The 14,095-nt window shown below is 32.0% G+C and overlaps 1 protein-coding gene across 3 annotated transcripts in view; it reads right to left on the minus strand.

Annotated features, from left to right (window-relative positions):
* CSMD3 (CUB and Sushi multiple domains 3) overlaps positions 1 to 14,095 on the minus strand; it is a 1,097,518-nt gene that overhangs the window by 56,397 nt on the left and 1,027,026 nt on the right. For all 3 annotated transcript variants that reach the window (XM_060116495.1, XM_060116494.1, XM_060116493.1), the window contains 5 exons: positions 10,662 to 10,835; positions 8,109 to 8,282; positions 6,725 to 6,910; positions 4,621 to 4,794; positions 1,984 to 2,166 (listed from right to left, as the gene is read on the minus strand). In XM_060116495.1, the coding sequence (XP_059972478.1) occupies positions 1,984 to 2,166; positions 4,621 to 4,794; positions 6,725 to 6,910; positions 8,109 to 8,282; positions 10,662 to 10,835 (891 nt within the window). The remainder of the gene's footprint in view (positions 1 to 1,983; positions 2,167 to 4,620; positions 4,795 to 6,724; positions 6,911 to 8,108; positions 8,283 to 10,661; positions 10,836 to 14,095) is intronic.

Below are 14,095 nucleotides of genomic sequence, written 5' to 3' on the forward strand. Positions count from 1 at the left end.
TTTAAGCACCTTGTCAGTTTGCCAAAAAATGCTACACTATTTTAAATTGCATTTTTCTATTTATTAAATTAAGATATTTTAACACATTCATTTGAAATTTTAATTTTGTCTATCACATTCTATGAATGCTTTTATATTTTATTGTCAATTATTAAAGTAATATAACATTATAAAACATTTGGAATAAAGAGAATAAAAATACTACAGATTTCACCACTCTGTACTATTATCATTTTTATTGTACTGACTTTTATTTTTTCTCTCAAGTGACTATCATTTTCCATGATTTTTATAGAGTACCTCATTTTGAATTTTTTCAACTAAGTATTATACGATTTACATTTTGTCATATTGCTTCATGGCTTTTGTTCTAATATTTTTATTGACTATACACTATTATGTAAATATACAATTGGTTATGTAATATTTTTCCTAGTGTTGCCAGATTTGTTTCTCTTTTTGCTAGTTATAATCAATTTGAAATAAAAATAATGTGTCTTTATGACTGTGTGTTTTCCTTAATATTTTTATTTTCTTTAGGAAAAAAAAATCCTCAAAAGTGGAGTTAATAAATCAAAGCTAAGAATATATATGCATTTTTATCAACTTAATCTAAAATATAATTTTTAAAAACCACTAGAAATGTTTTAAAGTTCTAGTTTTGCTGCACATATGCTACAATTTCATATTAAAGCAGGTGAAAAATGATGGTTTGATGTTTAATTGTAATTTTCTGATTAGTAGTTATGTAGAATTTCTTCTATAGTTTGCAAATTTTTTTGCTCTTCTGTATTTTCTGTTCATTTCCTCTTTCCAGTCATCTGCTAGAATCTTTTTCTAAATGTTTGTATGAGCTCCATTTTATGGGGAAAATATTAATTCTGTTTTGTTTTCTACAACTCCTAGGTCTGTTTTATCTGTAATGTGTACATTAACAAAACAAGGTCAGCACCAGGTTGCATTTCGTCTAAAAATATTTTGCAGTTCAGCTGAGCAAAGAGCTGGCTTAGATATCACCCACATAATGTACGACATCATTATAAAGACTTTGCCTTTGGAAAGTAAGTTTGAGAAATAAAGTGAAGACAGTGTGCTTAGTGTCTTTTGCTCCACAACTTTGTTCCCACCCTTTCCCTATAATAGAAACTGAGCTGCAATTCTCTCTTAATTAAGATTATTAATTTAGTCCAGTTATAAAAAAGATGACTATCTTTCCTAGAATATGGATACTAATTTTAAACATAATACAAGTTTCTGAAAATATAGTCAATCAAAAGACTGTCAAGAAGGTTTTATTGGGAATTGTTTTCTATTTATAAAACCCATACATTTGGTATAACATCAAGTAAATTTCATACATACCTTTGCAAGTTTAGTTTTTGCACTAAAATAATCTCAAAAAGAACAATTTAAATTATAAGGATAATTTTCCAGCAACATTTCCTTTTCTAGGCAGTCTTGTAAAGATTTAATTATGTTTACTCTGAATCAGTCAGAACAATTAACAATTTTACTTAAACATCCCAAATTTTAAGAATTCTAGTTATGAGCAATACCTATAAATAAAAATATCATTTATACTTAGACATCTTTTTTATATTTTTCCATTTCTACAAGCCTGAAAACTAAAACAGATCATGAGGTAATGTTGATGTGAGAACAACCTAATTTTTTCCTAACGGTGTCAACAATACAGAGCACTGTGATAAAGGGAAAAAAAAATATTTTTAACTTTTCCAATCCTGATATCTACTGTGATGTGAACAATGTATATAAATGATCCATGAGAGATAATTTTAAAATAATTGTTATCTATCATATTTCTCTTAGAGGACAGTGTTGGTAAAACTGGAATGATACTGCTTTTATTCCATGGTTGAGGACAAGAACTGGTAGGAGTAATTTCACAGGCAGCACCCAGTTGAATCTGATACACATTAAATTCCAGCAGCATCAATGTTACTAGTTTCTACTTGAGATTACCTTTGCATTCTGGCTGCCTTCCAGTCCAACTGCCATTGGGTAAACATGTTCTTTCTTCTGAGCCATGAAGGATATAACCAATATCACAGGCAAAACGTACAGAACTTTTGGTTCTGAAATCGCTTTCCTGTCTAGAACCATGACCAGGAGTACCTGGATCCCCACATGTACCAGTAGCATCACCTGCAATTCAGTACAGTTCAAGTTAACTTATTTCAATAAACATTTATTACATTATGATTTAGTCCAACATTCTTGTAGGAATTTGTTTTTGTGCATGTTGTGTTTTAATATGATAAGTTGACTGGGTAAAATCGTAAGTCATATTTCCTATCTGACTCCAGTCATAAGAAAAAGCCTAAAGGAAAAAGAAAATAGATGCAGAGTATGGTGTAATTTTCCATATCAGTGATACCTGGAGACGTTCAATAAGCTGAAGACATTTCATTAGTATTTCCAGAATCTAGTTCTTAACCAACGTAATGGAAAATTTATAATTGACAGTTCTTTGGGCTCAAATGAGAATGGATTTATACAATTAAAACTGAAAACATGGACTTGGCCATTTTCATCTTTCTTTCTCTGAATTGAAATCAGTTTCTGTTAAAATAGAACTGTGGGGCTTCCCTGGTGGCACAGTGGTTGAGAATCTGCCTGCCAATGCAGGGGACACGGGTTTGAGCCCTGGTCTGGGAAGATCTCACATGCCGCGGAACAACTAGCCCCATGAGCCACAATTACTGAGCCTGCGCGTCTGGAGCCTGTGCTCCACAACAAGAGAGGCCGCGATAGTGAGAGGCCTGCGCACCGCGATGAGGAGTGGCCCCCACTTGCCGCAACTAGAGAAAATCCTCACACAGAAACTAAGAGCCAACACAGCCATTAAAAAAAAAAAAAAGACAAAATTCCTTAAAAAAAAATAGAACTGTGATACACTGGAAAATATAAATGTTAAAATATAGTATTTCTAAACTTTCACCGCCTAATCTTCTCTATCAATGACCACTGACCAAAAATGGATAAGCTGCATACTTCTCATACATGAAAATATAAAAATAAATTGTAAACAAAGACTAGAAACTCTGACTTAAGTTCTTAATACGGATTTTTTGCTCATGCCGCAGTGTTTCTCTTTTGATTATAGTGTTCAGGGTTTACTGTCTCTTTATCATTTCTTAAATAATTTTAATTAAAGTTGCCACAGTATTAGTATACTTTTGAGACAGAAAGCGAGAGAGAGAAACAGAGAGACACAGAAAGAGAGACAAAGTTGAATACATAAGCATTGAAAGTGCTTTCTGCCTATCTAGATGCCTATTTTGACAGGACCTGTGTATTTGGAATCCTTCTTAATATTTCCTCATCTTCATGTGATGCAATATTAATAATCACATAAATATTTAAGGTCACTATTTCACTTTTAAATATATGTGCACACATTTTTTTTACAACTAAGTAGTAGTTTCCCAATCAGTCCTGTGTGTGTGTGTGTGTGTGTATATATATGACAGAGAAAGAGAGAGAGAGAGGGAGGGAAGGAGGGAGGGAGAGAGAGAGAGACAGAGACAGAGAGAGAGATGTGTGTTATATGTATTATCAGTTAGCTGAGTGAGTAAATTAACTATGATAGTTTTAAAAATGTATAGATTAAATTTGAAGTACCAGGTAGTTATTTCATAGGGTTTAACCACAATTACAAGGGGAATCTGTAACTAAGTATTTCACAACTTTTACCTCTAAAGGAAAAACAGTGTAAAACAACTCCTAATAAGTCATCATATGATCTCCACAGAGATAAAATAATATAAAGATAATGGACAATATGTAAGTAGAAAGAACAGGCAGAAAAATAAGCACCAATATCTGGCTGATAGGTAAAAACAGAATAAATAGTATCAAGTAGGGAGAAATCACAGCTCTAAAACTGAAAAACAGTTTCTGAAGAAAAACAGTAACTTAAACAGGTCAAAAAAGATTTTTCAAATACTCACTCTGTGAACTAATTATTAATTAAAAGTAGACTGAATATTTACTTATTCTTAGAAAACTCTATTGGGATTATAGACACTCAGGAGTTATATGTTGTCTATTAATAACAAATAAAATAAGGATAAATAAATGTCTTTCATAAGAATTATTGGCTTAGTTTAATTTAAAACATTTAGGGCTTTATTTTTAAATTATGCTATTAAGTAACTGATTGCTTACAAAGTTCAGTTACAAAGAACTGAATTCTAACAGGAAATCACTGATATAACATTGCCTAAAATATAAATTATATTTTATATCTGCTAAAATGGAATAGCTACTTAAGCTTGAATGGTTAGCTATTTTAATGAATAAAAAAGCACTTCACAGAGAGTAGCATCCTAACAGCACTTACATTTGATACAACACAGTTCAAAACATATACCTCTAATTTATCATTTACAAGATCAGTATTAATTTGTGTTCTAAATTCATATTACCTTAAGAAGAATTCTGATAAATGTAAAAATGTTACAGCTTCTCCCATGAGATTTTTAAAAGAGAAATGTATTATTGTATCTCTTTAGATTGTTTTGTGTATATATTCCAGATAATAATAATACTATTAATGTAATTTCCACACATATCATCCAATTTTCCAAGTGGTACCTGAACAATGAGGTTGTGATCCACTCCAATGGCCATTTAATTGGCAAGTCCTTGATGACAGGCCGAGAAGGGTATGCTTTCCTATGCAGGAATAGCGAACAGTGGACCCAAAGGTATACTTCTCACCAGACAGGACTGCATTAGGAGGAACGCCAGGGTGTCCACAGTCAATCACTACAATACATAATTATTGAATATAAAATTTTTTATATCTCTATCAAACAACCTGCACCAACTTTTTATGAAATAAGTCAGAATTATCTGCTCTAATATACACATCATCCAGAAATCAAATATCTATATGAGAGTTGAAGTTACAGGAGTTATTCTGTAAGCCCACTCACCCTGAGCATGAGTTTAACAGGAACATTGTAAGTAAACTTAAATGATTGAATCGGTATAAGCTTGTATGTATGGGGGTAGTGAGTGTGTGTTTATATACATATGTGCATGGGTTGGAAGTATGTATGTGTCTAGATAAGGATGTGAAAGTTAGGGAGAGGGGTGATGTGGATTGGCTAAATAAGGTCATATAGGATTCAAAATGAGCCCATACAAAAATTAAAAGGGAAAAACTTAAGGGTAAAGGAGAGGGAATGAAGGTGGACCTGTGACACACAATGTAGACTACACATAATGTAGTCCAGAATAATTCCACTCCAGGCCATTAATGAATAAATTATCCTGTATAAAGAAAATATCCAGTGGCTTATCAACCAAAACACAGCTAAGCATAGCAGAATCAGATGTTAACACATTGAGAATTCTCTTTATAAGTTAGAAGTAGCTTGGGAACTTACTGTGTGCCCCTTTTAGTTGTAACTTCGAAAAATACTGAGCACAATATGACTCTAAAGTATTAAATAGCACACAAGGAGACATAAACTTAATAAAACCCCTGAGTACTTAGCACAGTACCAGGGAGTGCTATAGGAAATAAAAGGTGAAAAGTAAATGAGAGTTAAGAAAATCTGAAGAAGTTCATGTTTTCAGGTCCTACAAAAGATTTTTAACTTTAATGTTGTAGCCACACAAGGCTAAGTCAGTGAATTACTTAAACCATTAGACTAGTCAGTCTACAAAAAGAAATCAAATGCATTTTAAGCAAGGGATCAACAATTGATTTAATTATCTGCATAGAATATGAAATTAGATAGACACTGCATAAAGTTGTGTTTCTTTGTTAGTTTGTGAATGAGTACATGAATGATGCCACTAATTTTTCAAAAAATCTTACCCCATGAACATAAAGTGCCTCTTAAATAAAACATGATCATAAAATAATTTTATAATTTAGCAATTTAGTATAACCAAAAATTACTTGCACAATGATTTCTTGATACACTACTCCTTCAATCTATAAAGTTTTTCTCTCTCCTATCATGTTCAAGATTCATCAACTCTGAGATGTAAATATATTTGAGACCTATCAATAAGCTGAATTCCTAGAATTCATGTTCACTACTCTATGTCTTCACAAAATTTTGATTTATTTCTGTTAAATTATTGTCTCACTACACATGTTAATTATATGCAAAGCTGCTATATTTTATTTATATTCTACAACTCCAACACAACATATAACAAAATGCACTCATATGATGACTGACTTGAAAGATGATGTGTATTAACATTTCTTATATGCATGTACCTGTATATAATAAATACTTAAAGTCAGTAAGTATTAAGTAATATCTTTATCTAATTTCTCAAGTATTTTCAAGCCCTTGTGGCTGTTTATATTAAACTAATTTTGCTTTAAATGCAATTTGAAATATTAGTACAATAGAAAATAAAAATGTAGTTTATTATCATGGGATGGTAACATCATAGAGTATGAAATACATCTGCTTTTAATATTCTATCTGCTCCATGAAGTTTCAAAATCAAGGGATGACAGAGAAATAGTAATCACATTATTACTAATAAAAATGGCACTTGGGCATTGAATTGGCAGGATATAGGGAAGTGTAGTTTCAAAATAAAACAATACAATCAATATGCTTCCTTCTGATACACAGCTCTAAATATTTCATAAAGACAGTAAATATACATGTTCCTTCCACGGCATTATCTCAAGGAAGAGTTCCCATTATCTACTTACTGATACATTCTGGTAAAGGTTTGTCCCATTGACCATTTGGTTGACATATCAAAACTGAAGATCCAAATAAGAAATATCCAGGATTGCAGTCATAGAATACCACAGTGCCATAGGTGAAATTCCCATGTTCTATTTTACTTTCTCTTTTGGAATTGGCTGGAATTCCAGGATCAGAACAGTTGACCACTAAACAAATGACAAATTTTGAAATATATGTTTGGAATAATATACATATACTTATATAGATTTCCATTAGAAATGTAGTTTCAAAGGTAAATTTAATCAAACAAACCAAAGATTCAAGGAATAAAACAAACATTTTAATGGGATATAATGGACTGAAATTGGTATGGCTGAAAATATTGGAAAAAGGAAAACTTCTTTGCAAAATTGTTTTGAACAATAGCAACTCCTAAATATTACACTGAGTACAGATTTAACCTTTCAAGCTTTAAACAATTAGAAAATGGATGAAAATGATAATTTGGTTGTTACTTTATCAGACAATACGAAATATACCTCTTTGCAAATGGAAAAAACACAAAACAATTATCTTTAATATATTTCTATAGAGAGAACTATAAATAAACGTCTAACTCAGGTATCATGGTAATTTAGGCCTCATACATTGTTTAACCAAAAATATGAAGATTGTCATACTGAGTGAAGTAAGTCAGATAGAGAAAGACAAATATTATCTGATATTGCTTATATGTAGAATGTAAAAAAGAAACCGTACAAATGAACTTATTTACCAAACAGTAATAGAGTCACTGATGTAGAAAAACAAACTTATGGTTACCAGGGGCAAAGAGGGGGAGGGATAAATTGGGAGATTGGGATTGATATATACACACTACTATGTATAAAATAGATAACTAATAAGGACCTGCTGTATAGCACAGGGAACTCTACTCAGTACTCCGTAATGACCTACATTGGAAAAGAATCTATAAAAGAGTGGATATATGTATATGTTTAACAGATTCACTTTCCTATACACCTGAAACTAATCCAACATTGTAAATCAACTATACTCCAATAAAAATTATAAAAAATATTTTAAAAATTGAAAAGGTCCATTAATTATGAAGCAAACTGCAAGTAAAAAAGATATAAATGATTTTATATGCAGCCATAAAATAGGTACAAGATAACATAGTTAAGCAGCTGAAATAAAGTTTGTCAGTTTTGACTTCTAAAAAAGTCAAAAAATAAGAAGAAAGAAAGCATTGCTAATGAGATAACATCAATATTAAATATTTTTTCTTTATTAGCTGAAAATTTTCTACTGTTCTGTCAAAACTGTTTCGAATGTTATCATGCGTGTCTACACAGACACATTATTACCATGCTCTAAGCTGGAAAATAGTTAGATTTTTACCTTTGCACATTGGCGGAGGATGACTCCACTGTCTGTTGGCCTGGCACTGTGCTTTTGTTGGCCCTTGCATAAGATACCCAATATTGCAAGAGAATGTTACCACATCATTAAAGTTGAATCCATTTCCACTTGTTCTTCCATAAATTGGACTACCAGGGTGACCACAGCTCACAGCTAATAGCAACAGGGCCGGGGTGGGAGAGACACAGAGCAGAATAATTAGTTATCAATTATTACATGAAAATTATACTTAATCATTTCAAAGAATGTGGAAAGAAGGCCACTTTCATATGAAAATATACTTAAAGTAATTTTACTAATGCAAAGGAACAATTTAGAATGCCAAAATAGTCTAATATAGTAGAAGTATTATATTAGTAAGTAGACAATTATTTATAATTGTGGTAATTACATGCAAGTAGTGCACAGATATTTAAAGTTCTATAATAGCTTTTCATTCTATTTCTTTTTAGCGAAGAATACTGAAATTCAAAGAAATTTGGGAATGAAATTCATATCACTAGTTAATGGCAAAAAGGAATGAAACTAAACCAAATTCCCTTTTCTAGTTAAGTTTAACAATTGCAGATAAATGAAGGCAATTTTTTGTATTTAATTTTGAAATAGTGTCTTTTAATATTATTTATACAATCATTTTTATGATTCATAGATAAGCAAAAGTGTGCTTGAAGAATAACTTAATGTGACTGCAATAAAAAATGATGCCTTGGGGCTTCCCTGGTGGCGCAGTGGTTGAGAGTCCGCCTGCTGATGCAGGCGACACGGGTTCCTGCCCTGGTCCAGGAAGATCCCACATGCCGTGGAGCGGCTGGGCCCGTGAGCCATGGCCGCTGAGCCTGCGCATCCAGAGCCTGTGCTCTGCAACGGGAGAGGCCACAACAGTGAGAGGCCCGCGTATCACAAAAAAAAAAAAAAAAAAAAATGATGCCTTATGCTGCAGAATTCTTAACATATTGAGATACCAATATTAAGATTCCCTAAACCAATCAACCTTACTGGTATAGTTTCTTCACTATTGATATTTGATAATTTAGCACAGTTTTGTTTGGAAATAATTGTATCAATTAGATGCATTATTTACATCATTTAGTGTTATGGTTCTTTTTTAGAGTTTATTTAGTGCTGGATTTTCCCAAACACTCTGTATTCCTGTGAACTGTTTTATTGCATGATCTCACTTTATTAATCACAGGAAGTCCAGTAATACTGCTTCATAACTGAGCACAGTGAAAGACCCAAGTCAGTTTTAGTACTTTCAAAATGACCCAAGAGCAATTAATTTTCAGCTGTATTGTTAACGTCAAGCTATTCATTTGAAAATGTAACTGCATCTTATTCTTGTTTAAAATTATTGATAAAGAGACCTGTTTTACCCCAAGGGCCAATTTCCATTTATAGTCTCAATTATTCAGCAAGAAAAATAGTGGTATTAGTTGCCTATGCTTTGATATAATGAAAGGAAAAAAATCTGGGACGGATCCAGCAAATATTGCTGTCTTTAAATCATTAAACTGTCTGCCCCCTATACACACACACTACAGAGAAGCAATTTTGGTAACTATATGTTCTATTATCCTATTAAATCTCAACACATTAATGTATTTTCTATTAAACTAGAACTCCAAAAAAATTCTGTTGCAGGCTCAGCGGCCATGGCTCACGGGCCCAGCCACTCCGTGGCATGTGGTATCTTCCCGGACCAGGGCATAAACCCGTGCCCTCTGCATCAGCAGGCGGACTCTCAACTACTGCACCACCAGGGAAGCCCTGGATAAGAATTTGACAATGATGGAATTTATAAATATGGATGTAACTGGCCACAAATTAAATATTTCCTGTGAACCCATACTTAAAGCCCCACATATTATTTCTCTGAAGCATCCAAAATCTCTATCATTTGATCCTATAGTGTTAAAATTACAACATATTTACAGTGTTTATTCTAATTTTCTAACACCATTTTTAATACAAATGTCAGTGATTACTGATGGAAATTATTAGGAGAAAAAAATAAGAAATATATGGATAAATTACTTTCTGATCCAAAATATGATAGATTGTGATATGAAATACTGTGTACTGCTGGGTATTCAGTGGAGTAAGAAAAAGTACTAGAGTTATTACTCAGTTATTTTAAAATTCATTTTATCCTTCATGTGTAAATTCACATCTAAATTAACTTAAAAGATCAGATAGGTATTTGTTGAACTAGTAAGATCTTTATTAAAACAATTCCAAAATTGTTCCAAATCCAGAAAGTAATGACAGACTTTCTAATATTTCTTCCACTTTCATGGTGGATGGTTTTATATGCTTCTGAACACACCCTACTTTGAAGACTAGTGTGTATCAGTATAAAAAAATGCATTGTGAGAACTTAGTTCTTTAAATACACACATGCACACGTGCACACACACGTACATATGTCTGGATCTGTCTATATAATCATTTCTCTTACCTAAGAAAAAAATTACTGGTAATTGCAAGAGAACTAAACAGAGGTCTCTAATTACTTTTGCCATGCTTACTTACGCACACAGGATGGAAGTTGGCCAGACCAGTTGTGATCCTGTTGACATATTCTCACTGAAGAACCAATCAGTCGAAAACCAGGATTACATTGATAAACAACTGTGTCTCTGTATCCATAATTTTCTCCAATAACTTGACCATTCACAATAAGCTCTGGAATTCCACAGTGACCCGCTGAAATGGGTCAAAATAATATTTTTAATATTGTGATCTAAGTTTTATTATGATTTGTATATTTGTATACATATATAACATTACTAATCTTTAAATGTTTACTTAGAAGTATGCCACAAATAAAGCAAACACAATTATATAACATTAAGATAACTGTAATATACTTAACAAAATGTCTACTATATGGGAATTAAAAGAAAACACACTTCCAGTAACAGCTGGGCCTAGAGGAAATTAGCAAACATTTCAATATGTATAAAAATGAAATTATAGCATGTAAAATTTTGAGAAATACATATAAAGTATGCTTAGTGAGGAGCTTTACAGTGTTAAATGCTTTTATTAGAAAAGAAGAAAGATATAGGATGAAACAAGCAATATTTCACTTTATGAAAAGGAAAAAGGAGAGCAAAATAATGAAGAGAAAAAAAGGCCAAAATAAGTAGACAGATGAATATATTAAAGACATTTACAGAAATCAAGGAAATAGAAAACAGAAAAATAATAGAGAGCATTACCTAAGCTAAAAATTCTTTCTTTAAAGATGAGAGAAGGTTCAAATAAATAAAATCAGAAATGAAAGAAGAGAAATTACAACTGATAGCACAGAAATATAAAGAATTATAAGAGACTACTAGGAAAAATTATACACCAACAAATTACAAAAACAGGAAGAAATGGATAAATCCCTAGAAATTTACAATCTTTCAAAAATGACTCTTGAATAAATAAAGATCTGAACAGACCAATCACTAGTATGTGATTGAAACAGTAATCAAAAACCTCTCAACAAACAAAAATCCAGGACCATATGGCTTCACTGGTGCATTCTACCAAACACTCAAATATTAAATAGCTATTCTTCTCAAACTTTTCCAAAAACATTATAGAGCAGAGAGAGCTTCCAAGCTTATTTTATGAGGCCAGCATTACCCTGGTATCAAAACCAGATAAGAACACCACAAAAAAAGAAACCTACAGACTAATAACCCTAATAAATATAGATGCAAAAATCCTCAAAAAAATATTGGCAAAGCTAATACAACAATACATTAAAATGATCATACACCATGATCAAGTGTGATTTATTTCAGGGAAGCAAGGATGGTTCAACATCTGCAAATCAATCAGTGTGATATACCACATTAACAACATAAAAGATAAAAATCATATGATCATGCCGAGAGATGCAGAAAAAACATTTGACAAAATTCAACATCCATTTTTGATAAAAACTTTCAACAAAGTGGATAGAGGGAGGCAATGTACCTTAACACAATAAAGGGCATATATGACAAAAACCTACAGCCAATATCATATTGAACAGTGAAAATCTAAAATATTTTCCTCTAAGATCAGGAACAAGACAAGGATGCTCATTCTCCTCACTTTTATTCAACATAGTATTGGAAATCCTAGCCACAGCAATTAGACAAGGAAAATAAATATAAGGCATCCAAACTGGAAGGGAAGAAATAAAACTATCACTATTTGCAGATATTATATACAGAAAATTCTAAAGATGCTACAAACTATTAGAAGTAATACATTAATTCAGTATAGTTGCAGTATACAAAATTAATATACAGAAATCTGCTGTACTTCTATACACTAACAGTGAATGATTAGAAAGAGATATTAAGAAAACAATCCCATTTACAACTGCATAAAAAAGAAGAAAATATCTAGGAATACATCTAATCACAGAGGTAAAAAACTTGTACTTGGAAATCTATAAGACACTGATGAAAGAAATTGAAGATGACACAAATGGAAAGATACCCCATGTTCATGGGCTGGAAGAATTAATATTGTTAAAATGACAATACTACTCAAGGAAATCTACAGGCTCAGAGCAATCCCTATCAAAATACCCATGATACTTTTCACAGAACTGAAACAAATAATTCTAAATTTTGTATGGAAACATAAATAGCCAAAAGAATCTCGAGAAAGAACAAAGCAAGAGGTATCACAATCCCTGATTACAATCTATACTACAAATCTACAGTAAACAAAACAGCATTGTGCTGGCACAAAAACAGACATATAGACCAATGGAACAGAATAGAGAGTCCAGAAATAAACCCACACTTATATGATCAATTAACCTATGATGAAGGAAACAAAAATATAGAATGGGGCAAAGGCAGTCTCTTCAATAAATGGTATTGGGAAAATTAGACAGCTATATGCAACAAAATAAAACTGGATGACTTTCTTACACCATATACAAAAATAAACTTAAAATGGATTAAAGACTTACATATAAGATCTGAAACCATAAAACTCCTAGAAGAAAACATAAGCAGCATGCTGTTTGACATCATCCTTAACAAAAATTTTTTAGATTTGTCTCCTTTGACAAGGACAACAAAAGCAAAAATAAACAAATGGGACTACATCAAACTAAAAAACTTTTGCATAGTGAAGGAAACTATCATCAAAAGAAGTCAGTCTGCTGAATTGGAGAAGATATATGAAAATCATATAACTGATGAAGAGTTAATATCCAAAATATATAAAGAACACATATAACTCAATAATAAAAATCCCTAAATAGTCCAATTAAAAAAATGGGAAGAAGATCTGAATAGACATTTTTCCAAAGAAGACATACAAATTGCCAACAGGCACATGAAAAGATGCTTAATAGCACTAATCATCAGGGAAATGCAAATCAAAACCACAAAGAGGTGTCACCTTACACCTGTCAGGATGGTTATTATCAGAAAGACAACAAGAAATAACAAGTGTTGGTGAGGAGGTAGAGAAAAGGAACTCTTGTGCACTCTTGGTGAGAATGTAAACTGGTCCAGCCACTATGGAAAACAGTATGGAGATTCCTCAAAAAATTAAAAATAGAGCCTCCATTCCACTACTGGGTATCTATCCAAAGGGAAAAAATAAACACTAATTCAAAAAGATTTATGCGCCTTCATGTTAATTGCAGCATTATTTACAATAACCAAAATATGAAAACAATCTAAGTGTCCCTCAATTGATGAATGGTTAAAGAAGATATGATACACACACACAACATACACACACACACACATGCACAATGGTATACTACTAGGCCATAAAAAGAACCAAATCTTGCCATTTGGAATAACATGGATGGGCCTTGAGGGTATTAACCGAAGTGAAATAAGTCAGACAGAGAAAGACAAACACTACATGATTTCACTTATATTTGGAATCCAAAAAACAAAAAAAGCAAACAAAACAAAACCTAGAGCCATAGATACAGAGACCAG

This window comes from Mesoplodon densirostris, chromosome 13 (genome assembly GCF_025265405.1).
Source record: "Mesoplodon densirostris isolate mMesDen1 chromosome 13, mMesDen1 primary haplotype, whole genome shotgun sequence".
NCBI classification, from domain to species: domain Eukaryota; kingdom Metazoa; phylum Chordata; class Mammalia; order Artiodactyla; family Ziphiidae; genus Mesoplodon; species Mesoplodon densirostris.